Source organism: Limanda limanda, chromosome 9 (assembly GCF_963576545.1).
Source record: "Limanda limanda chromosome 9, fLimLim1.1, whole genome shotgun sequence".
In the NCBI taxonomy this organism is placed as follows: Eukaryota; Metazoa; Chordata; class Actinopteri; order Pleuronectiformes; family Pleuronectidae; genus Limanda; species Limanda limanda.
The window spans coordinates 19,599,767-19,625,539 of NC_083644.1; the positions used below are offsets into that span (position 1 = coordinate 19,599,767).

A 25,773-nucleotide genomic window follows, 5' to 3' on the forward strand; every position below is an offset into this window, starting at 1 on the left:
TGTAGCCTGCAATGTTTTAAGAAGCATCCAGCTGAGATTTATGTTACCTTTATTTCACGTGTGGACAAAAATTCACAGTTTATTGTAAATAGTTTGAATTTTTCCACTATAATGTATCAGCCATTGAGGTAATAAAGGAGTGAGATCATTTGCTCACAGACTTCATTTTTTTAAACGAGGAAAGTAAACTATAAAGAAGAGGTGCATCGAAAAAGTAGAGCAGCTACAGGAGATTGAAAACAGCCTGATTATTTCCAACTTCTGCCTCACACATTATTTTAAAGTCACTTGTTTAACGGTCGGACTTGATGTGATGGAAGCAATCAAAGCTACAAAATGAGCTGAATTCACTGATAAACTATTCACTTGCATAATGCAAGTATCAGCAGCTCATCTCTGGGAATCTGTCTCTACTCATATAAAGAGAAAGTCATTTCGAGAGAAACACTATACATGTATTTACATAGAACTGCACATGCCTACTAGACAGAACATCCTGTCTGTAGTTGTAATGTGAAAAGTAGTGTATAAAAGTAAAAATATAAAAGTGTACATGATAATGACATTCACAAAATTAACCAAAAAACAACACTGATTACGAAAATAAGGTGAAGAAAATGTGACAGGTACATCCCTCTTTACAGTCCATTAATTTGCTAATTCGTGTTAGAGAACGGTGAATCAATAAAGTGTTAATCTTCAGAGAGGCCTCACTGCTGACAGGCAGCCAGCGAGAAGTAGGAGGAGGAAGAGGAGCAGAACCACGGTGCAGAGGAGGACGAAGTCATTCATGTGCAAATTCAGGTGGTCTCTGTTCCCCTGTGTCAGTCAGTTCATCGTGCAGGGACAGACCGGGAGGTGGCTCCTTTGTCATGTGAGTGAAGGCTTCCAGAGACTCCCACCAGGAACCTTCACTCCAAATCCTTTGCCCTCTGCTCAAACTTGAGTTTCAGCTCTGATATCGCTGCGAGAGAAAACAGAGCATATCAGACCATGAGCTTGAATAGTCAATCAAATCAACCAAATTTTATTTTTAAAGCTCATATTCACAAATCACACTTAACCTCAAACAACAGAAAAGTAAAAGGAAATACATATGCTGCGTGCCTGCTGCATTTACCCAATCAGACAATGCAAACTTTTTATATTGTAATAATTCCATTTCATAATGATGTCATCCTGAGGTACATTAAGTTTATGATTATTATTGGTTCTTCAAAATAAGATGTAAATCGTGTTTCTAATTTTACTTGTTGCAAGAGCGTATAAATACTTGCATGTATAATTTTTCTGACTTCATAGTGAGGTCATGATGATGTCATTCCCATACTGTCATGAATAATATTTCAATCCATTCAAGCTTTAGTCCATAGGATGCAGAAATACCCACGATACAAATACATTTTTTAACAATGCATGACGTCATTTTTTTTACTTCATTGTGATTTCTTCATGATGTCTCTTGTATAACATGATGTGTCCTGGAATTATTTTCTGATCAACATAAGCTTTAGACTGTTTATTTCCCAATAAGTTTGGGGGAAATCCTTCCATGCATTGTTATTTTCAACACACACACAGATATGAGCAAAAAATAACAATCTGCTCTGTATCTGTATCTCTCCATCTGAATTAAAATGGTAAATGACTCACTCTGTCCTAAAGGGTCTGTGTGGCTTCTCCTCCTCATCTCTCTTGTGGTGGAGGCGACGGAGGGTGGTGACGTACTCGGGTTCAATTTGCGAGGAGCAGGAACTGGAGGTTTGAAGACGGAAAGTTTCTTCAGCACTATGGGAAACAAAAACAAACCCGACACGACTCAAAACTAAGCAGCGAATACAGTCGTGCAACAGGAGTATTGTGAAATAGAGCGATAAGAAGAAGGGACATACCTGGCAGAGCAACAGGTCGATCCTCCTTCACCTCCACTGTTTGAACAGAGACGTGCGTTAGCCACAGCAATGGAAAAAATGGAGTCATACCAGTTTATGTTTGCAAGACAGAAAAATCAAGAAGATGATTGACAGAGTTAAACTCACACTCAACTGGCGATGGTGCTCGTTCAGGAGTCGGTACTTTTAAAGCAACTGCAAAACAAAACAATTATTTATAATTAATTAATTATTATAGGGTCAACATCAAACATAATAAGTTAAACAACAAGTGCTGTCACAGTGAAAGCACCTAACCCTAAACTACAGCGGGCTGCTCTGACGTCCACTGGTTGTAGGTGGTTTTTGAAATTGAGCATTTAGAGAACAGTATATTCAGTAAAATACAGGTTAACATGAAGACATTTAGTTATGCATGTGCTGTGACTCTGGGGATGGAAATATCTGTGTGTCTGTTGATCCACCATGTTGGTTCACTGCAATCACTGCACAACGTGTGGAGAGATGTCTCAAACAAGCATCTCGTTCTTATTGTTTGCTTGAATCAAGTCCCAAGTGGAACAAAAACTCTCTAGAGGAATTTGTTCTTGCGTTCCATGAGTGATTGTGTGAGTGTGTGGACAAGCAACGCGATTGTACCTCTACGTGATAACTCCACTGTTTTCACAATGTTGTCAGAAAGCATTGATTCAGTGGAATATTTATTTTAAGTACAGCCCCTGAAGTACAGGTATATGCAGTGGGTTTATGATGTAAAACAGAAGATTTTACACCTTTTTTGTTGTTAGTTTCTATTTTTACAAACTTATTAAAAGTTAAAATACTATTTTGCGTCGCTGTGACTTGGAAAGGGTCCAAGATGAACCCTCTTGCAGATCTAATTCATCTGAATACCTGAACCACAGAAAACAGTTCTGACATTAGTTGAGTGGCTGAGTGTGTTGCTAAGGTTTTTTAACGTACTAATGTGTATTACTAGGTATTATTCATATTATTATTTAAAAATTGACACAGTACCTGGTTTAGGCGGCAACATTGGCAACTTGATGATAGATAAAGCCGGCTGAACACTTTTTTCTCCATTTTCCCTGTCAGACCGAATATAAACTGTAAAAAAAAAAAAAAAAAAACTTACATAAGTCTTTGGTGAATGGAGATAAGATAAGATATGATAAGGTAAAATAAGATAATCCTTTATAAATTGAGGAAATAAGGAAATGTGCTGTGTTGCAGCGCCAAAGGGGACAGTCAAAAACAGATATCAGTAAAAGTAATAATGTGCAAAATTAAGAAAATTAAGTGCAATATAAACAAAAGGAAATATAAAGATATAAATGGAATTGAAATAATATATACAGCATTAGTCATTGAATTGCACAGATAGGAATGAGGATTGCACAGTTACGTGAGTGTAAAAGTTTGTAGTTGTACGTACAGATGTTTTTCTCATACTGCTCCTCGACGATGAGCGGAACCAGAGCTCGGTCAGTTGATTCCACCAAATAATCGATCACATCTCGAAGTGTGTCACAGTGAACCTGCACGGGGGAAAGTTTGTTCTCAGTAAACACACACACAGATACACAGGCATCACTTTATGCCAGCAGTGAGCTAAGACAGTGGCAGCAACATCTCATCTGCTACTTTATTTTGGGTTTTATTCAAGGGCAACTGTCAATATCACTGATAGTTTGGATAGAATAACTCTGCAGAGAGGAGAGGGATGGTAGAAACACTTACAGGAATGTTCACATCAATAGAAAAGCCCCCTTCATGTTTAGGAGTCAGACGGTAGTGACTGAATATAGCACTGATGGAGAGAGAGAGAGAGAGAGAGAGAAAGAGAGAGAGAGAGAGAGAGAGAGAGAGAGAGAGAGAGAGAGAGAGAGAGAGAGAGAGAGAGAGAGAGAGAGAGAGAGAGAGAGAGAGAGAGAGAGAGAGAGAGAGAGTCAAACAACAGAGGAAACAAACCAAATTGAGAAAAACTTTACAAACTGTGTGTGTGTGTGTACCCGGCATGGTCCTGTCTGGTGGTGATAGCGTATGAGTTTCCGTCGCTTCCAGGCCTCATGAGCAGGTTTCCACTCTTGCACTCTTTCTCGAGCAGCAGCTCGGCCTCCAGACGAGACACTCTGTGGTAACAACTGCAGCCACGAGACAGAGAAAACTGGGATCAACAAAACGTGGAGGGCAAGAACTCACAGATTGGACTTCTGTGAAGTGAGTGTGAATGAAAACCTACATAAGTTTTGTCTGAGATCTAAGGTAATTAAGACTGAGGTGAACTTTCAGTGTTTAGATTTATTTTGATGCTAAAACATGAATTAAAACAAATCCATAAAGAGCATTTACAAACCTAAAATTCACATGTGAAGATGAATGTGCTGACGACACATTTTACACATTAGGACCCTCTATTGACATTCGAAGTCAGACATCTCTACTTTTCACATTACTTATACGCAAAGGGAACCACATCTTCATTTATAAAGCTACCATTTTATTTATCAACAGATTAAAACTCATGAATGTGAGGAATTGTAATCGCTCACAAGATTGTTACCTTTGAACATGTGTTTTCACCATTAAGGTTTAATCTGCATTCCCTGATACTTAAAGATATGTATTTGTTAAAACTACAAAAAATAAAATCTAACATTTTCCTGAGAATTCAAAAAATAGTTCAAGTGAATTATTAATGTTTTTACAAACATGCTTACATTTAGTTTTTCAGGAGTTTTCACTTCATATGTGCCCTTAACATGTTTTGTAGTAATACAAGCTATAGAATTTAAGAGAGGCACATGGGAAGGAATTATCATGTCAGACCCATAAAGTCTATATTATATTAATTTAGTCATGTTTGTATCCTGGTATTAGCTCTATAATATCACCATTATATTAGAAAATCACCACTTATGTCAATACTATGGAGTCTGACAGGTACTCACGTTGGTAATTCAACTTGATCGTTGACGTAGTCATTGGAGGTGTCTTCAGGTGGAGCGACACATTTTAATCTCTCCCTCTCATTCTCCACTGCTTCCTGCAGCATGTGGATCTGACCTGGTAGCAGGTTGAGGGAGGAGGGCACTGACAGCTGCAGGGAAACACACAGGTCTTCTCTTATTAGTGTCGTGATTCAAACCATACAAACCATACAACTATCTCAAGTGCCTGCAAGTGTCTCATCCAACTCAAACTTCAGCCATTTAAACTTGTTTTAAGATGATAAAATGTTTATTAAATGTTGTGCATCACAGACCTCAGACACAGAGAGGATATAGCCCTTCCACAACTCACGAGCCTCTGTATTAGGAGCCTGTAGAGACAGTAACAAACTGTAAATAAACAGGAATTAAAACAAAAGTGCCGACCAGCATATTTTCTTAATGTTCCCTTACGGTGAATTTGATATTTCCATCTGGCAACCTGACGGTGAGTCTGGCTGCGTCCAGGTTACGATCCTGGCTGCTGTCGTCCGTGACTGAGATCAGTCCGGTGAGATCCAGTTTATCGATGTACTGATGAAACACACACACACAAAGACACAGGTGTTGGTTCAATACAGAATTCTCTGGTGAAAAACCTTAAATACTGCTTTTCATTGATTAACCCAAATAACTTACATCAGGGTTTCTTATGTCATTGAAGAAGTAAAGCATGTTTCCACACAGGCAGGTCCACAGATTACGGGACGTCTGCACAAACACACATAGAGAGATACTGAATGAAAATACAGCACATCAGATACAGAAAACTATAGAACCCCACATTGGTCAGCTGATAAAAATGATATAGGCCTTTTAAAGATATGTCGGCATCTGTGTTTATGTTTGCAGGTATATGCCGATATGAAAGCTTATATTTGACAGAATAAGCCATCATGAAATGATCTGCATTTATGTTAACATTTAAAACATTATTTTCTAGATTCATGTTTATATATTTGATTGTATTTGTGTTTACTATTTACGTACAGCTATTTCTAATAAGGTTTATGGTTAAACTGCTTGATAAGTACATCTTAAAAATAATTGCCAAATATTAATTAAATATATATATATATATATATATATATATATATATATATAGTATATGTATGTGCAAATTCATCTGTATTGGAAAGACTTTTATTAACAGAAATGGCATCGGCTCACATAATTATGGATAGGTCTATGGAAACAGGATGAAATACAAACATGGAGGTACATGTCAAAGAAGCTAAACAGAACAAGGCAAATAAATAGAACAGTTAATCTGTTCCTGGATTTGACTTGATGAGTCAAAAATTTGTCACCACATTAGAAATCTGTGTTGGATATAAATAGTCCTGAAGTGGTTCAACCTGCAGGTAATTATAAATGTGTGACTGGATACATTTTGGGAGTGTAAGTGTGAAATTTGCAAGAAATATAATGTAAGATCACCATTTTTTGTCTCAGGGCAAAACGCTGCCAACGCTGTGTGGTACAAGTAATGCAACAACACTCCAGTCCGGTATTTATAAGTTAGCACAGAGGATGGTCCCAATTTAGTCACAAACAAATCCCCTGATGTAACTGAGCTGCCCTTCCTTCATTAGGTATACACCCAAAGTGCCCCGGATAAATCCTTCCCCCCTGTAAATTCGTGTGCTTTCATCTGAGAGTGTACACTGTCTTATCAGCAATGACTTGGCAGAACAACCCAGAGTATTTACTATTTGCAAAGCCTGTCATGCCAGTTTGTTTATTTACTTTTCTGTCAGTTTCATGCCTGCACAAATCCTCATGGCACAGAGGGCTGAAAAGCAGTCAGACCTGTCGCAGACGCGGAAATGTTCCTCACAATCTGAAGAAGTCAAAGTCCACCTAACTTACAAAAAATTATGTAATGACAGGATGCTCCACCCAGAGAAAACAACACTTCACCGCCATTTACCAAGGACTGTTCATGGTGTAGACCGCTGCACTGGTTCAGTGGTTAGTAAACTATAACAAATGCCGTTACACTAAAGTACTGTAATGTTGAGATTGAGAACAAGCCAGTGAATAAATGAGTAAAACTGGAGTCGACAATCTAGGATATTGATGCCTTCAAACACATACACACCATAGATCAATATATCTGTCTAACAGGTGAGGAACGGCTCTGACTTTTAAAAAGCATTCAACTTGACAGAAGTGTTGAGTACATCCCAAGCAAGTCTACAGGACATTGTTGAGATACCAAGCTTTCACGGTTCTGCCGAACATAAACACACACACACACACACACACACACACACACACACACACACACACACACACACACACACACACACACACACACACACACACACACACACACACACACAGAGAAAGGAAGTGACAAAGAGAGAAGAGAGTCAAGCTAGCATCGCAACAACAGTTGTCCTATTTCACATATCATCACGCACTCCCGTTTGCAACTGTCAACTTATAATCAGAATTAGATAATGGAAATAATAACAACTGCTGGATGTAGACCTTGCCGTCATTAAACCACACTATCTTCGACACAACCCTTAGTTTTACATTTCAGGATCAACTTACAATCTTTGGTTGACCTTTTTCTTAAAAGTGAATTTTTAATTTTTTTATTATGTTCATCGCTGCATCATCCGTCACTTTATCAATTATTGGACGATGAAAATAGGTTTAAAGATTGTTAAAAGAACACTTTATAATTGGCATTAAGCCATACAAACTTAAATTACTTTTTTTTTTTTTTTTTACAAAAAAAGACAAATACAGAAAATAGACTCAAGAATATGTCCAATAATTGAAGTGTCTCTTCACAATCCATTCAGCTGTTGCATGGTACATTCAAAGACAGCCTGTACTGACTGTCCTGCAGTCGACAATAACATTTCTCTGCTGCCTGAGCAGTTACCTTGTCTTTGAACGACCTCTTCTCCAGGTAACCCTCATAGTAACAGGTGGGCAGCTGGCCTCTCTGTCGCCCTGCTCTCCTGGCCATGTCGAGCTGCAGCCTGTATATGAGACGTTTACTGGGACTGGGTGTTCGATTCTTCCTTTACCACCTCAACAGGTTCTGCTAGACTGAAGTAACTTCAGCTAGGGAAGTGGTTACCTGGGTGTCACTGCTTTGACAGCCTTAGTGCTGATTGGCCACTGCGTGAAGTGGGTGGAAGTTATTTGAAGTTTCCTCAGGTGAGTGTACCTGTGACGGGAAGGATCTGTGTGGAGGATGGAAATTAACTGTGTGCTTGGGTCTCACTGAAACTGAAGACACTGAGACTGAACATAAACTGGCCAGAGAAACTTGTGTGTTATTTTGACCGACTGAGCTACTATCAAGACTTCCTTTGGATTGGTTTCTTTAAGTAGAGCGCAGAAGGAGGTAACTGTTTTCAACAAAAACACAAGAATTCACTGTCTTTGCACTTAATCCTAATGCAATTGTTTTGTACCTGAGCAGTGAAAATAGATGTTAAGAATATTAACACTCCTTTTATAAGCTTATACAGCACCTGAATTAGTTTTATATTTTAGGATTATACAGGACCTGAGTTTCTTTAAATAATTAGATCATATAGATACACAGTCCATTTTAAAATATTACCTTTTATTGAACATTAGCTTTGTATTTAAGCTCTATTTTATATCATTAGCTTATATAGATACTGTCACTATTTTATTTGATTAGCATATAGATTCTGAGTCTGTCTTATATAATTTGCTTATCGCTACGAGGTCAGATTTGATAACATCACGTAATACTGCTACTTCCTTGTGGGGAAACATCAGTTGCTTTCATACAGCTGGAATTTTCCAGGCAGGCGTTGTATTAGATGTAAATGATAAAGGAAACCAGGGTATTACAGGATCATGGTCTACAAGCGAACTGATGTATTTCATATTTTAACAGGACAGGTTAATATACAAATGCTCCTGAATAAGTGAGAGGCCTTTGTGGATCTTCAGTGAGTGGTAGGCTATGTGTGATGGCCCCCTCTGCTGGTTCTGTGAATGAACTTGTTGTCAGACAAAACTACTCAGTTGTGAGTTTATACCAACTTAAACTAACACAGTCTGAATTGTAGCTTTATTACCTTTAGTTGTAGAGTTCAGATTTTCATTAAACTATTTAAGATAGTTGAAAATATAACTTATTGTACTTAGCCTTCTGTTGTTTGAGGCAGCACAGACAACAACTTGTGCCTATTAAGAGTACAAGAGGCTGGCAAATTTCTTGCACATTTATTTTGCAAAATAAAACTCTCTTTCCATAGCATGAGGAGATGAAGAGCAGCTATTCTGATTCTTTGTAACATAACTTCATCTGGTTCCTTAATGTTTGTTAAACTCTCATTATCTCTGTCTGTCTGTCTGTCTGTCTGTCTGTCTGTCTGTCTGTCTGTCTGTCTGTCTGTCTGTCTGTCTGTCTGTCTGTCTGTCTGTCTGTCTGTCTGTCTGTCTGTCTGTCTGTCTGTCTGTCTGTCTGTCTGTCTGTCTGTCTGTCTGTCTGTCTGTCTGTCTGTCTGTCTGTCTGTCTGTCTGTCTGTCTGTCTGTCTGTCTGTCTGTCTGTCTGTCTGTCTGTCTGTCTGTCTGTCTGTCTGTCTGTCTGTCTGTCTGTCTGTCTGTCTGTCTGTCTGTCTGTCTGTCTGTCTGTCTGTCTGTCTGTCTGTCTGTCTGTCTGTCTGTCTGTCTGTCTGTCTGTCTGTCTGTCTGTCTGTCTGTCTGTCTGTCTGTCTGTCTGTCTGTCTGTCTGTCTGTCTGTCTGTCTGTCTGTCTGTCTGTCTGTCTGTCTGTCTGTCTGTCTGTCTGTCTGTCTGTCTGTCTGTCTGTCTGTCTGTCTGTCTGTCTGTCTGTCTGTCTGTCTGTCTGTCTGTCTGTCTGTCTGTCTGTCTGTCTGTCTGTCTGTCTGTCTGTCTGTCTGTCTGTCTGTCTGTCTGTCTGTCTGTCTGTCTGTCTGTCTGTCTGTCTGTCTGTCTGTCTGTCTGTCTGTCTGTCTGTCTGTCTGTCTGTCTGTCTGTCTGTCTGTCTGTCTGTCTGTCTGTCTGTCTGTCTGTCTGTCTGTCTGTCTGTCTGTCTGTCTGTCTGTCTGTCTGTCTGTCTGTCTGTCTGTCTGTCTGTCTGTCTGTCTGTCTGTCTGTCTGTCTGTCTGTCTGTCTGTCTGTCTGTCTGTCTGTCTGTCTGTCTGTCTGTCTGTCTGTCTGTCTGTCTGTCTGTCTGTCTGTCTGTCTGTCTGTCTGTCTGTCTGTCTGTCTGTCTGTCTGTCTGTCTGTCTGTCTGTCTGTCTGTCTGTCTGTCTGTCTGTCTGTCTGTCTGTCTGTCTGTCTGTCTGTCTGTCTGTCTGTCTGTCTGTCTGTCTGTCTGTCTGTCTGTCTGTCTGTCTGTCTGTCTGTCTGTCTGTCTGTCTGTCTGTCTGTCTGTCTGTCTGTCTGTCTGTCTGTCTGTCTGTCTGTCTGTCTGTCTGTCTGTCTGTCTGTCTGTCTGTCTGTCTGTCTGTCTGTCTGTCTGTCTGTCTGTCTGTCTGTCTGTCTGTCTGTCTGTCTGTCTGTCTGTCTGTCTGTCTGTCTGTCTGTCTGTCTGTCTGTCTGTCTGTCTGTCTGTCTGTCTGTCTGTCTGTCTGTCTGTCTGTCTGTCTGTCTGTCTGTCTGTCTGTCTGTCTGTCTGTCTGTCTGTCTGTCTGTCTGTCTGTCTGTCTGTCTGTCTGTCTGTCTGTCTGTCTGTCTGTCTGTCTGTCTGTCTGTCTGTCTGTCTGTCTGTCTGTCTGTCTGTCTGTCTGTCTGTCTGTCTGTCTGTCTGTCTGTCTGTCTGTCTGTCTGTCTGTCTGTCTGTCTGAGCCATCATATGTGACTTAAACTCCATTTGTCCTCTTCAGCTTCCTGGCCATGTTCATATCTGTCTCTCCACAGCACCAGATGTGGTTAAAGCCAGAGTAGGAACCTGTGGCTTTCTCGGTTTAAATTAACATCTGCATGTCTCATTCACATTGACCCATCAACATTTACTAGGATACTTTGATGTCAGTTTTTATCCAATTTCACTGATGACAAGTTCAGCTCCTACACACGGAGTCATGTAAACATTCAAAACAAAGTAATGCAGAATTTATCAGCATCATGACCTGCGCCTGGATTCCAGACACGGGTTGGACAGAGAATACACGTGTAATGAGACTGACAGCATTTACCACGTGAGTGATAGATTAAATTATACAGCTCTTTACAGATATTGAGCCTGGACATGTATAGTTTTTATTATGAATCATAAAACAATAGATATACACTTTGACTAAACTATTCACACTCAAGATCCACCGAATAACTTTCTCTAGTGCTTTCAGCCTCATCACAAAGTCTTCATCATTGGATGGAGTTTGTTCAGTGTTCATCTGTTATGTTGAATCCCAGAAACTATGACTTCATCCCTTGCACTCTTCGTCTGTGTTTGCTTTAAAATGAGACGCTGATGGTGAGAGTTCATTCTAGGTCCTGATTATTTATTAATCAGGACCTGCCGCTATTACCACCTCATAAAAATCGTATAGGTGAATCGTGCAGTGTGCAGCGTGGATTCTTTGGTCAAAGGTCAGAGCTGAACTATCAAGCCTAATAAAAAAAACATATATATTTTGGGTCTGACAAGGAAAAAGCAGCCTTTAAATAATAATGTTTACTTGAAATTAATATGATAAACAATAATCCAAGCAACTACAACTTTTTTATTATTATTATAGTCTAAATCTTCAGCAATTGACTAATCAAAAGAATCATCTCTCACACAGTATTAGGGATGCGACCCTTTGGGAAATGACATCTGTACAAAGACAAGTACAGACCACAGACTGTACAGACATGTCAATGACCAGGTCACGTTATTACCATGGATGCACAATCCTCTGCAACTTCCGGTACCTGCGGTTGCGTAGCGTGCGTCCCGGTGAGTGACGTGCAGCCTCCTGTGATCTCGGTGCAGCTGGCTGCTGGTGGCAGGGGAGTGTTTCTCTCAGCGCAGCCGCAGCGAGCTGATCACATCTCACCATGGGCAACAGAGACGATGAATACGATTTCCTGTTCAAAGGTGGGAAACACGAGGCCGAGCTTGCGAATAACATTCTGCTAACATCACAGCTGGCTGCGAAGTGGCCAAGCTCGGGCTAGCATGCTAACGTTAGCTGCGTCAACGTCAGTGGTCTCGATAACGTCAGCTGGTGGAGCCACAGCTAACTGTCGCTAGCCGCCAGCTAGCTGCTCCCGAGCCGTCTTCTCCAATTGACACCGCTTTTAATATAACATGAGGTCCACAGTCGCTTTTATTTGCGTGTGTTCAAACTGTGATGCTAACTCTGTGTTTGGCTACACGTGTTTCACATGGAGGAGGACGTAAGGAGAGCTAGCCCTGCATGCTAGCAGCTAATCTAACGGGCGGAGCTGGGTCTTTAACAATAACTTTGTCATCGAGCGGGGTGGGGGTTGTCCTCCCACAGCTGGAACCACACTAACAACTTCACTGTCCAAACATGGCGCTCTCATTCTTTGTGCAGGTCTAATTAACTCCTATTCATTTTCTGGAAGAACACATAACTCTCTAGTGTTCATTGATGTGAAATTCTAAATTTCCCTCGGGATTAATAAAGTATCCATCTATCTATCTATCTATTGTGAAGCTGTCGCCTGAGGGCAGAAACTCACTTCAGCTCACGATATGAAGGGAAACTCCTAGTTTCTCGAGAAGTGGCTGTTCAGGTGACCAGGTGCTTCCCAGACAACCCCAGGGCCTGTTTCCACTTTTACTCACCAATCTATCTCTGTCACTATGTCATTGTTCACATGGTCCTGTCACACCTTGAGTTCAGGTTCATGAGTCAAGTCAGGCACGTTTCCTGATTGAGGCTCTGCTTGTTATTGTGTTCTTTTTAATTGTAACACTCAACTGCTTTTGAACTCAAATGACTCAAACTCAAATCCTGATTGAAGTTTTCCTGCTCTGAGGGGTTAGATCCGAAAAGATGACGCTCCTTTTAGCACTGTTTTACAAACTTTAATGATATTAAGTTCTGCAGTTAACAGGAGAAGATTCTTTCACATCCAGCCGAGTGTCATTTTATGCTAAGCCACTGGGATTTGGACTGTGCAGTAACAATAGCAGAGGATCAAGAGGCCTTGAAAAAGCGTTGAGTCAGATTTCCCGGAGCGAGTGTTTTTTGGCAGCGTCTCCCTGAACGACTCCCAACAGGGCAAAGTCTGCCAAGATAGAAGAGGGCAACACAAGTCAGAGCTTTCACCTTGACCAAGGAATGAATGGCCACCTGACTACCTACTGTGCATTATATCATCATAGCTGTTCGATATATTTTTTGTAACTCTTGGTATCAGTGTTATAAATAAATCTGGTACATTTATGTCAGTTAAACTCTTAAATTAAGTTTTAAAAAGTGGGAGATCACCATTTGCTGTAGTAATAGATGAGGTATTTGCAGGTGAACGTGGGTCGAGTTGAATCACACAACTGCTGGAATTATTATTGTTATTCTATTGTATTGTATTGTATTTTATTGTATTCAAATATACCGGCTGCTATGACAACTTAATTTCCCTTCGGGGATGAATAAAGTACTCTATCTATCTATCTATCTATCTAACAACCCTGGTAAGTGTTTACATGTCTTTTCTTTATGTTGTTGTTGTAGTCGTACTAATAGGAGACTCTGGAGTGGGGAAGAGTAACCTGCTCTCCCGGTTCACAAGAAATGAGTTCAACCTGGAGAGCAAGAGCACCATCGGGGTGGAGTTTGCCACCCGCAGCATCCAGGTGGACGGCAAGACCATAAAGGCTCAGATCTGGGACACAGCTGGACAGGAACGCTACAGAGCAATCACCTCAGCGTGAGTTTGTTTGTTGCTGTGTGTAAACAAGTGTTCACTGTGGAGGAAATCCTATAGAGTTGATGTACTCATCGGGTTTGATGCTGTCACCAGGTATTACCGGGGAGCAGTGGGGGCTCTTCTGGTTTACGACATCGCCAAACACCTGACGTATGAGAATGTTGAGCGCTGGCTGAAGGAGCTGAGGGACCACGCTGACAACAACATCGTCATCATGCTGGTTGGAAACAAGAGCGACCTCCGCCACCTCAGGGCCGTGCCCACTGATGAGGCCCGAGCCTTCTCAGGTAAATCACACCAAGTACTGAGGTTGTAAAGAAAGAGAAGCCACTTGGTTACATGTTTAAACTGAACATTTTTTTTTATCTTCCCACATTAGAAAAGAACACTCTGTCCTTCATTGAGACATCAGCGTTGGACTCTACAAATGTAGAGGAAGCCTTCAAGAACATTTTAGGAGGTAGGAAAAGCAAAGAGGCAGTGCAATATATCATGTAATGCATGTAGATTGATCCCTAAAGATCAGTGTTGCATATGAATTATTTAAAACATCATCAGGTAATAGAGGAATAATTATAATGAAAGGTATTTGTCAAACTCATGAAGATGTTGAGAAATAAGGAACAAGTATTTGGTGTTTATAACTAATTTTGTAAGTTATTGGTGGTGATATATGAAGGGTGGATTTGATAAATTAGCTAAACTGTTTACTTTCTATACTCTACCAGAGTTGACTTTTAATGTAAGAATTAATTTAACGTTCACCTAATATAATGTTTAGCCACTCTTTAGTATTTTACGTCTAATGGGATATTCACTTGTGGGATGAGTTTTAACAAGTTTGAAATTTTGAAATGAAATTCATCGTAGTGTGAATCTTTTCCTTGCCTTCCCCTCCGCAGAAATCTATCGCATTGTGTCACAGAAGCAGATAGCAGACAGATCTGCACACGATGAGTCTCCAGGCAACAATGTGGTGGACATAAGCGTCCCACCGACCACTGACGGGCAGAAGGGCAACAAACTCCAGTGCTGCCAGAGCCTGTGACCCTGAATGGCACAATCCCATGGCACTCATCCTCTCTTCCACATCCACGCTGACATCACATCACCTGAGCACTTTCTTTCCCGGAGCTCTGCTCGCTGCCGACTCCTTTCTCACTCTGTATATTTCTTTCTTCCTTTCATCCTGTTTTATGTCATACTTTTGAACTCACCCATTGCTCTTCTCTTCTGCCATGAAAGAAAACAAGAAGCCTTTATGTCACTTGGTCAGCTGAGCTGTTTGTGGAATCAATGTGAAGGTTCCTGTGGTGCAGGGAAGAGGCGCTCGTGGCCCTCTGAGAGATTCTTGAGGTTGTTTGAACTCTACTGACTCACCGTCATGCACAGGGAGGCTGTGAAACACATTTCAATGGATACCACTAGATGGTGCTGTGTAAATAAACCATAGGCAGTTACTCCAACCTGGTGAAGCAGTATTATGCCTTTTGACAGTGGTTCTTACTCTCTTCTTACATTGTTTAAGTTGTCATGCCAAAAACATCCTCACAAAGTATTTATTGAAGAATACTTGGCTTAATTTGTCATAGTTTTACTTTCAGTGTAAGAACTGTAAAACAATTTACAATAAAAGTACTTGAGTACAGATTTGGTGTATTTTTATGTTTTTGGAGCAACTCTCGTTTTGCTGAACTTTATATTTCTATTCCATTGTATTCAGAGATAAGTATTTAGTACAGTACACTTTAAAATGTGATCAGTTTCTATAATATGCTGCAAGGTTAGATTAATAAACACCAATACTGCAAGTATAAATCGGGAAAGATAAGCTTGAAAATGTCAACATTAAAACACTGCTTGCATGTTAATGCATCAGTTATAAGAATTTGATTATTTAAACTTCTGATTTGGGAGATAGATTGTCCACCAATAAGAGGGTCGTTGGTTCGATCCACAGCACCTCCAGTCTGACTTTTAGAAGTGTCCTTTAGCAAGACACTTAAACCCAAATTGTCCCTGACGATTGTGGCGACAGTGTGTAAATGGTGTCTGATAGATAAAGCTCTATGTAAACGCAGTTCATTTCCTTTTATTTGCTATAAAAGAACATTTTGCTCATTAAGTTAACTTAAGATATGGAATATTGGGCTTTTTATTGTCATGGAATTTGTATACTATGATGTGACCTTACTGTAAGTTAAAAAAAAACTCAGTAGCACCTCTGTCAAGCTGATATCAGCATTTTAGTAAATAAGATAAGTCAAGTTGTCTGGATAACATGGGACCTGTACAAGTAATTCCACCATCTACATCAGGGTACTGAGTTCAAGGTTATGGTACGGTATGTATCCTCCGTATCTGAGAGTAAACTAGTGAGGTAGAGAGGCTGATGTTATCCTTAATTTGAATAACACAGCCACTGGAAACATTCCAGTATTTTTGGCAGGTTTTCCTTCCTGAAGTGATAAGACCAACATGAAATAGTGTTTTTCTAAACTAAGCTGCTTATGTTTGCTAAATGCAGCGGATCGTGCGAGGAGATTCTGTAACTCCACGGATCCGGCAAAACTTGACATCAGCAGTTGTTTTTCCATCAGGATTAATGGCTTCATGGAGCTGTGGTCAAAAACAGACTTACACTAATGACGTCTCATCCTCACTGGGCTGAGACGATGATCTGTAAACAGCCGCATCATACAACAAAACACAGAGTGAACACTGTAGTGTGAAAGATAAACTATACTGCCACACAGAGGTCTTCACATGAAAATACAACCACACACATACAGAGCAGAGAACTACTAGAAAACAAAATGCACAAGTTAATTTTCACTCATAATTTATCATCATTTTTATTTGCTTTGCAAATACTTCTTGGCTGATTGCAGGTACCAGGGTTTGGTGAAGACATCTTTCTTTTTTTCACAGCAGACCATAAACATCATATTATTGGCAAGTGTGAATACTGAACTGCAGCAAATGATACATACATTAACATATTCAACCTCCAAAAAAAAGACATGTAGAATTAAAAGATTACAAAAATATCATATGACACAACATAAGTAACGTCTAAATGTTTTTTTGTGTATTAAACAAAGAAAACATTGATTTAAAATCCCTTTGTGGGTTTGAGTGGTGGAATCTATATAAAACGATCAATTGCATCATGGTAAATGTGTTATGAAACTCTTTGGAGAGATGAGGAGCTCTGATAACTCTGACATGAACAGACATGTAGAACGAGGAGCAGCTCTGCATAAATGGTGGGTAACTTAGAAAAAAAACAGAAAACACTATTGATCTGCTTCAACTTTAAATTCCAGCTTCTTGTTTTTAAGCTATTTTGAATCATCACCTCTTTGCTTCGAACCAGTTCCCCAGTTGACCCTAATGCCTGGAGTAAAGCTTGTTTATGACAAACAGTAAACACGTAGATGATCAAATGACTCATAAGCTTGTAAGGCAGACGAGGCCCCCGGGTGCATGGCAGTATTGCAATATATAATCCTTCGATCAATTAAAAACACAAACAAAAGATTAACTGGGGCAGAATGTGGGACACCACACCAACAGCTCAATGTTCCAAAGGGTGATGTTCGTCGAGTGAAGCCCGGGCAGGGAAATAACTAGAGTCAGACTGAATTATTGGGTGACCGTCCCTTATGTGCCTTTCAAGAACATATCAGCTTCTGTTTGTTTGTTGTTGTACTAAACCTTTATTTTACAGAGATAAGTATTAATGTTGAACTTCTATGTAACAAAAATTTGGTTTCTTTTTTCAAGATCTGTATATTTGGTTGTATTTGTGTTTTCTTTTACCTTATTGTTATTCATATTAAAAGGTTATGGTTTAACTCTTAAATACCATATTAACATCTTAGGAATCATTGCCAATCTTTTAAAAATATGTATCTATTGATATATTAGTATAGGAATTTGTTTCCTCCCCATTATCGGTATCGATATCTCTGAAAATGTGACGGAGATGCTCAGAGTTTCCTCCTGAAAAGACTCTTTGACATTTTGAAAACATCTGACTGTCTCACGCCACCACATACCAGTTTAAGTCAATACATTGTTCACGAATATATTAAATTAAAGACATTATCAACGCAAATGTGCATAAAATCCAGACTACTGGACTTTTGTGTCTACAATAGTAGAAAATTAAGGGAAAGCATGATAAGAGTATGTTAAACAAAACATTAAAATCAGACAAAGTGACAGAGTTATAAATGCCACTGCACTGAAGACAAAATGCAAACCAAAAGTAAATGATAATTTTTAATTAAATTAAAACTTTAGCTTGTAACAATAAGAGCCATTACAAATTTAAAGCTTGCCCCATTGCTCTCAATGCCTTCTGTGATAAGGCATTTTATTTTTTAAATTGCATCCAGCAGAATTGCGCAGCTATAAATGAAACTAAACCTTGTAAGACATACACAGTAATACTGAGCTCAGAGCTTAGCACCTATATGTCCTCCAAAGGATGATGTGTTGTATCCTTAAAGCTGATGTGTTAGAGTCGATGGCCTTCATCAGGTCCATGGACTGAATCATGTTCATTTTAACATTATTCTACAAATGTTAACGGAGTTTTCCTCTCACCCTGTGGATGACTCACAGTGTGTTTAATCAACCATCTCCTCATAAACCAAATGACATGGAATGAAGAAATAAATGCTTTCAAAGTCGACCACATTATGACGTGGAGATCTGGAAACCAGGCTGACTCTGGTTTGTGGTTTTTCGCCTCTCAAATCAGAGAATATCATCTCTGACTGGTCTATTATCAGCCACTGTGAGCGACCGGATTTACAAATGCACCAAACTATATACAAGAGAGAGAAGTGAATCCTCTCTGCCGTCCCAATCACAGCCAGTACGAACTGTTCTGGTCAGTAACATCACAATGTAACATCCCCCCAAAGAAGACGACCTTCCATCAACAGGGGTTTTCCTGGCCAAAAATTAGGCGGGGTGATATTGAGCCGTCAGACCAGGGGGTTCCAAGCCCGGGGCAGACACCCAGGAAGCCATGCACAGCTCCACTAAGTCTGCTTACAATGTTCGTTTTGGGTCTTTTCATACATGTTTGGGCTGTTAAGGCCGTTTCTAACAGGCTCTGTCAGTAATTTACTGCTCCTGTATGTGTCTATCATTCGCGCTGCACACTGCCAACTGAATCCAGCCCTTTCTACCCAGTCTGAGTTTACATACGTGTGTGGGAGGTGTAGGCAGCATGAAATTTGACGGAGGCGGCTGCCTCGCAATTCTCTAAGCAGGAAAAACCCAGATGAAATGGACTTAGAAGAGCATGTGAGCATCTAGTTGCCTGCTTCAAAGAAAGAAAAAACAAAGTTTGGTCAGATTTGGCCTTTGTGGTGCTTGCATAATGGTTCCACCAATCACAGTCATGGTTGGTGGGTTAAGTTTATGTCAGATTGGCAATAGCACTAAACACCATAAGAAACTATGGTTAACCATGACTTGATGTGACGAAATTACAATATTTTATCATCTGTATCCCTGATTGCTGTGATCATGGAAACTACACACGAATAGAAATGTGTATTGTTGTAAAAAACAAAGCAAAATCTAAACAAAACGATCACAGTACTTCAACAGGCCATTAATACTGATGTTTGAGTACACAGTACCAGCCACCAAACTAAGCTCGTGGGAATGCTCCTCTAAAAGCCATTTTAATGGGTGTTTTCTTTCAATCTATATAAATATAAAGACCTAGTTCTTAAGTGCTGATAGTACAAGAACCTCTATGAGGACACTTCAGTAGGAATAGTAAATTTGTTCATTCTTCGTGGTTTAAAAAAGACTTTATAATACACAGTAAGAAAAAAAATATCCCAAATAATTAACAGTAGTTGCATGCATGACTGTGCATGTTGGCGGAGGTCTCTTCATGTACTGTGACGACCTCGGAGTCCACAGTGTTTTCATTGCACAACCACCTCTGGCGTTGCAAGTGTTGCGGTAGCATCCGTTCTCAGGTGAGATAAACAGACGCAGAGAAAACACTGAAACGTCCCATAAGCTTGAGCGACAGCTAAAAAGTTTCATTTCTGGCATCTGTACGGTAAAATGGGAGTAAATCAAAGAGCTGAGCTTTTCAATAACTTCTTGAAACAGCTTCTTTGTCTTGTATGCCCAGGTGTGACAGGAATCTAATGGATACACACGTTCATCGTTGCAGCACAACAATGAATGGACTCTCTGGAGTCACCTGTGGACCATTGATGGGTTGTTGAAAAGAAGCAAAACAACCCATTACAACATCTGAAAGTCCATTATACAAGTGCGTTTGGTCCATCCCTTCCTTTACTTTCATTATCAGCTATTGCAATCACATCGCAGATGATAACACTGAACAAGTCTCTACTGTTCCATTCGTCAGCTCTGTCAAAGACAGACTATTTAATTGTGCTCAGTTCAGCACCCAAACAAGGAGAGATTTTATCAAAACAACAGGAAATGGAAAAAACTTGGGATTGATGGGGAAAGGAAATAAAAGGGAGAAGTAAAAAAAAAAAAAAAAAAAAGACCCACAAGTGCTTGTTTAAAGTCGTGGCAGGCATGACGCAATGACAATAAGCCCCCACACTCTCAAAAGACTACCATCAACCAATCCCATTCAGTCTCATACTATACTGTCATTGGCAGGCTTCTTCATCAGTTTACTGGAGAGCAAAGAATGCTGGGAAGAGTTAGACTCCTTGGCTTCGGGTATGAGCAACTGTACTTGCTGATTTGTTCTTCTCCACTCAGTGTACAGCTGACAGTGGTAGCGGAACGACACCTGCACAGACAACCAGGAAGGAAAATGAGGAAGATGGGACATTAGTTATTGACATGTTTTTTAAAACCTTTAAGGTAAAAATGGCTGCATGGCAGTAGTACTACAGCCTGATTTATGGGAAAACATTTACCAGGGTCCAGAGAACGTAGATGGTGAAGAGGGCGATGGTGAGGGCGATGAGGCCAACCGCCTGCAGCCAGCTCCCCAGCTGAAGGTGGTCCTGAGCGCCCCGGAGACACAGCCAGCCTGAAATGGCTGCTAGTGGCGTGATAAACAGGAAGCATATCATGTCACAGAACAGCGTCCTCTTCTCATTACGAGGGCCAGGGTCCCGCAGCCACTGTGATTTAGAATTAGACAGAATGTATTCGGGTGAAAAAAGAGGATCAGATCTTAAGTCATTCAAGAACAGAGAAGTCTTACTATTATAAATCAGCAAGCAAGCAGAAAGATGAGATGTAAAAAAAAAAAAAGAAGCTGCTTCACATTTAACATACATGTAAGCACAATTCTTTACACACAGCAGCTCGGCCAATGAGAATAAAAAGAAAGGAAGATTGATGCAGACAAGGCAAAGGACATTGACCTTTGTTACCTCTGTGAGAGGCCGAGGTCGGCGCTCGATGCTGAACTCTGTGTGGCAGAGCTCGCAGTAGCTGGTGTTGGACGACGACAGCCACCTCTCCAGGCAGCTCCTGTGCACCGTCCCCAGGGTGCCTGTGCAGTCACAGGGGGACAGGAGACGCTCGCTGCTGCCTCCTTCATGGCAGATACGACATATGGGGCCGTCACTGTGACAAAAAAAACAATCTGAAACAGCTTTTCAAGCAAATAGAGTCACAGCACTAACTTGACTCAACACCAGGTAATTGGTTAATGGAAATTAACTCGAGCGTATTCTGAACGAGAAAGAGCGAAAACCCCATTTGTGTCTAGACCCATCAAGCTAATTAATAGATCAGGAAGTGTGATACAGCAAAAAAAAAAATCATTGTGTAGTGTTAGAATATCATTATCATCACTACAGTATTACAAATTGCATTAAATGTAGAAAAACTAGAAGTTTAAAAAAAATGTCTGACAAAAAAAGGAGGCCCTGGTCTGGATCATTGGTTTGGAATGTGAAAACTTTATTTGTTTAGTTCAGACATTCAAACCATTTCAAAGAAGTTGAGAAAGGATTTCACAACAAAGAAAAGGAAGTGAAAGCAGCTCGCAGAAATGTCTTCTTCTCCTTTGACTATATAATGTTTAAAAAGGAGGAAGTTCATTTTGCTGGTTTAAATACCATCATGATATTACAGTGTAAACAAAATGAATTAAATGAACCGATTTATTAGTTTTAGATTTATTCATTTTCTAAAAACATCCTCAGGGAGTCTTACCTCTGTGAGGCCATGGGTTTCAGCACAGATGACAGCAACCGTCCGTCTAAGGCCGTGACCTGAGTGACGTACAGCGCCTGGCAACCGTCACTGCCTGACTCCTCCACGCTCTTCCACAGACCCGTGCTGCTGGCACAGTCACACAAAGAGCCTGGCAGGTGGCAACACCCGCCTGTCGTCATGGTAATGGTGTCCCGATACTGGCCCTCCAGATGGAGGTGAAGGTCAGAGGAGAGGGATGAAGGAGGAGGCAGAACGTACGAACTCTGCTCTCCCGCAGCGTTGGATAAGTTAGTTTCTACAAACAGAGAAAAAACAGCCTGTGAGTCAACAGCTTTTTCATATAAACAATATTGGTTTAAATATATAATATAAGTATCAAGAAGAATCTGGGGATAAATGGGCCTGACTGAATATTTCCTCATGATACGCTTATTTCACATCTTTAATTATTAGCTACTTCATAGATTCTGGTTGTCAATATAAATACAATAATCAACAAATAAAAGATGATGCATGAGTTGAGCTATCAGCATATAGAGTATTTAAAATGAGCCTTCACCAGTTACAACAATAAAGTGATCCTTACACACTGATAAATCAATAATTACAATTCAATTACAGCATAAATTGAGATGAAATGCATTGTTAGTACTGCCATTTTGGAACTGTAAGTACATCATTCTATTAATTATACTGCCATATTTTTACAGTATGGTATTGCTACTTAAATAAAAAGATTCTCACCACTGGACAATATAATGACTTCAATCTGAATGGAGTTAAATACCAGACGAAAGCAATGATAGTGGAAACCAGCAGTCATATTGTTATCATATTAACAATATTGTGAAAATATTATGATTGTCAAATCAGTCTAGTTCTTGGTTTCCATTCCTTCATTATGAAATTATTCCTCTTAGAGTTAATGCACCAATAGTGTGCTGACATGTGAAGATAACTTTGTCATTTAACAGAAAGCGGTCTGTGTGGAGTCGGCCCAAAGACCATGATGTGCAGCAGACTGATAAACAGCTGTCTCTTCTCTGCTACTCCCTCACTAACGATAAGAGAACTAAAGAGATGACTGAATTTTCTACAGACTGTAGTTTATTCATCTAACTTCCTCAAAAATAGGGTTACACTGTACAGTGACAGGTGAATTTCAAATGGGTATTTCCTCTAAGTGGAATGTGTATTGGAATGATAATAATTACACACAGCAGGAATAATAATAATTCTACAAACAGCCTGTGTCAGTATTTCTTTCAAATGTTGAGCACTGATGTTGTTACATTATCTTTATGGTAATTTACAAACCAGTGCATTGGTCAGGAGTAAACACTGGGTTCTTGTTGTTGTTGTTGTTGTTCATGTTAGGCCCGACTCTCCGACTACACGTTGCTGCATTACTCCAGTCTTTATATGATCCTTTGTACTCAACACTGCTGTTGTGTGTGTGTGTTTTTAAACAGGAGCTTTAACATGGCAGATGGTGCGGAAATTCTGGTGCTAATTTATGGGATTTGTGTCTTCAGCCTGTTAAACCTCCTCATGAACAACGACAAGAAGAATTTTCATTCCATAATTGTTTTTCTCATACCCTTGCTGTGATTAAGAGCAATGGTTTAGTCACAGGTGTCGGTTAAAATAACAGATCTTATTAAATTGATGAAAACAAATCTACAATGATTTGATGACTTTATAATTGTCAGGTAAAATTCATCTAAACCGACAAACAACAAGTTAATGTGGTTAATCAACCTAATGTAAATAGCTATTGTCCTGAATTCAGTATTTTTAGTATTTTCCATCTTTAAATGTTCATTTGGATGCTTCAGATACTGAATGCCAGGCCAATAGAACGCAAACATCTAAGATTATTGTAAATACAAAACACAACAGAATAATAATGGTTGAATCAGTGTAGACACTAAGCCTCAGAGTCTGAGGGATACTTTACAAATATTTGGTAGTGCCACCTGCCATTTTTTGGGTGATGAGAATATAGTGAAATAATGAATTTAAGCAGTTTTTAAAGTTTTTCTGAGAAATTATACAAATTGTTATGGACTCAAAAATGTGTATCGGCTCTATATTGAACTGCCAATTTAAAAATACCCTTTTAAGGCCTTTCACTGTTGATGACAAATTACAAAATGTCATTTGAACTATTTGGCCACAAGGTGGTTGCTGAATTGAACAGTCAAGCGATATATTGGAACTTTGAGTGATTTTATGAAGCCTGAGAACCTGAACTTGACTTTACACAGGTCCGCGCTCACATGTTAAAGTGTTAAGACTGTACATCACTGTATGGAGACACGAGTAACAGATACAATCCCTGACCCAGATTAACAAAGGGAGGAGGCCCAAAACTGAGACAAAACAACATCCAAGTCATTGTTTTCAGACCTTGTCATGCATGTAAATACACAAATCAATCAATACTCGTATTTTCATATATTTGGTCCTGAATTCCACAGAAACACATGAATGCGACTAACATTTGAATACACTGAGGGACATGTGTCATGAACAACAGACCCAGCGAACAGATTAAAGTAACATTCAGACTTTCACTGCGACTAACAGCAGCTATTGTTAGCGCAGCAGCCAGATGTTGCAGCTTTGGATCAGACTATCGTCTGGCGCAGAGGGTTGTATCACGTCAATATCTCTAAATGCTGCCAGGCTTAAATGATCTGTGCGTAACAGCGAGGTAGCTTTACACAATCATGACACAAGCTATACAAGCTCAAGTCTGTCAACATGTTGTCTGTCTTCTTCACCCGGGATATCAGCGGGTCCACTTGTCACATCTGTGCTGTGTGCTAGCTGCCCCTAGCTACACCGAGCTGCCACTAGCTAGCTGGGGACATAAGAACCCACACAAAGCTCCACTCACCCGGGTGGTCTTCTCACTGCTGCTTCACGGCGACAGACATCACGACCCCGCTGTCCCCTTGCTGTGTCCTCGTCTCATGTCCCTGTGTGGGCTTGGACAGCGGTGGTCCAGTCCGCTGGGTGACGGTAGAAACCCTGTGCAGCTCCGTGCTAACACAGCTAGCGGCTCTCAGCTGATAACACAGAGCGGGCCACACTTCCGCTTTCCCCCCGGAGCTTTAAATACACAGCAGGCTCATCATCAGCTGTCTGACTGCTGCGGTGAACACATGCACACAGATACTGACACTCTGACTCTGACACTGACACTGACACAGAGCCAGGATCAGAGCCCACCACTGCAAACGTGACTGGGAATAACAACAGCTTTACAGAGGGAGGGGCCAAAACACACCGGGGGCTGTCTCACAGAGTGGCAGGTCAATAATAATAATAACAAGAAGCAGAGGCAATATGATGTCTGTGCTCAAAAGAATACTTCTACTACTACTACTAATAATGTTAATAATAGAAGAGGCCATAAGGAACTATGTGTTCAAAATAATAGTAATTTTAATGATTATAATAGCAGGGGCAATATGTCTATTGGTTAAAAATAATAGTAATAATACTAGAGTCCAATGATGTCTATGTTTAAAAAGACAAAAGATAATTTTATAATAACCATAATAATGTTTATAGGAGGGTATCCTCGCTTATATTAAGTCAACACAAACTATTTTCACATGGTATTTTATTAAACAGAGCTGGTCTTACATCTGCAAAGTAAAAGTGTTTTTTTTTATTAGCAAAACACATGTAAAGCCAGGCAGCAAGAACCTTAACCCATCAGTTTGTAGATTTAAATCACACTGACAGTATTTGAAAGTGAGTGGAGTTTTGAAACCAAATATCAATACTTG

The 25,773-nt window shown here is 40.0% G+C and overlaps 3 protein-coding genes across 4 annotated transcripts; 1 reads left to right on the forward strand and 2 right to left on the reverse strand.

Moving 5' to 3' along the window:
* Window positions 1-63: 63 nt before the first annotated feature.
* LOC133011196 (signal-transducing adaptor protein 1-like) lies at window positions 64-7,874 on the reverse strand. The gene is made up of 13 exons (XM_061078900.1): window positions 7,788-7,874; window positions 5,522-5,593; window positions 5,297-5,416; window positions 5,158-5,214; window positions 4,844-4,992; window positions 3,905-4,036; window positions 3,633-3,702; window positions 3,328-3,430; window positions 2,910-2,999; window positions 2,040-2,087; window positions 1,893-1,952; window positions 1,654-1,788; window positions 64-964 (listed from the first exon to the last, which is right to left on the reverse strand). Exons 1-13 carry the CDS (start codon window positions 7,872-7,874, stop codon window positions 912-914), a joined length of 1,176 nt encoding a protein of 391 aa, XP_060934883.1. The 3' UTR covers window positions 64-911.
* Window positions 7,875-11,827: 3,953 nt separating this feature from the next.
* LOC133010767 (ras-related protein Rab-11B-like) lies at window positions 11,828-15,401 on the forward strand. Its single transcript, XM_061078402.1, has 5 exons — window positions 11,828-11,948; window positions 13,558-13,753; window positions 13,847-14,040; window positions 14,133-14,213; window positions 14,656-15,401. The coding sequence occupies exons 1-5, from the start codon at window positions 11,909-11,911 to the stop codon at window positions 14,799-14,801; spliced, it is 657 nt and encodes a 218-aa protein (XP_060934385.1). The 5' UTR covers window positions 11,828-11,908; the 3' UTR covers window positions 14,802-15,401.
* Window positions 15,402-16,592: 1,191 nt separating this feature from the next.
* marchf2 (membrane-associated ring finger (C3HC4) 2) lies at window positions 16,593-25,211 on the reverse strand. Of its 2 annotated transcripts, none has more exons than XM_061077913.1 (5): window positions 24,873-25,211; window positions 21,965-22,262; window positions 21,166-21,370; window positions 20,710-20,919; window positions 16,593-20,579 (listed from the first exon to the last, which is right to left on the reverse strand). In XM_061077913.1, exons 2-5 carry the CDS (start codon window positions 22,144-22,146, stop codon window positions 20,421-20,423), a joined length of 756 nt encoding a protein of 251 aa, XP_060933896.1. In that variant the 5' UTR covers window positions 22,147-22,262; window positions 24,873-25,211; the 3' UTR covers window positions 16,593-20,420. The 2 variants fall into 2 exon arrangements, with proteins under 2 accessions (XP_060933896.1, XP_060933897.1); XM_061077914.1 differs by having other exon boundaries at window positions 21,175-21,370; window positions 24,873-25,210.
* Window positions 25,212-25,773: the final 562 nt, after the last annotated feature.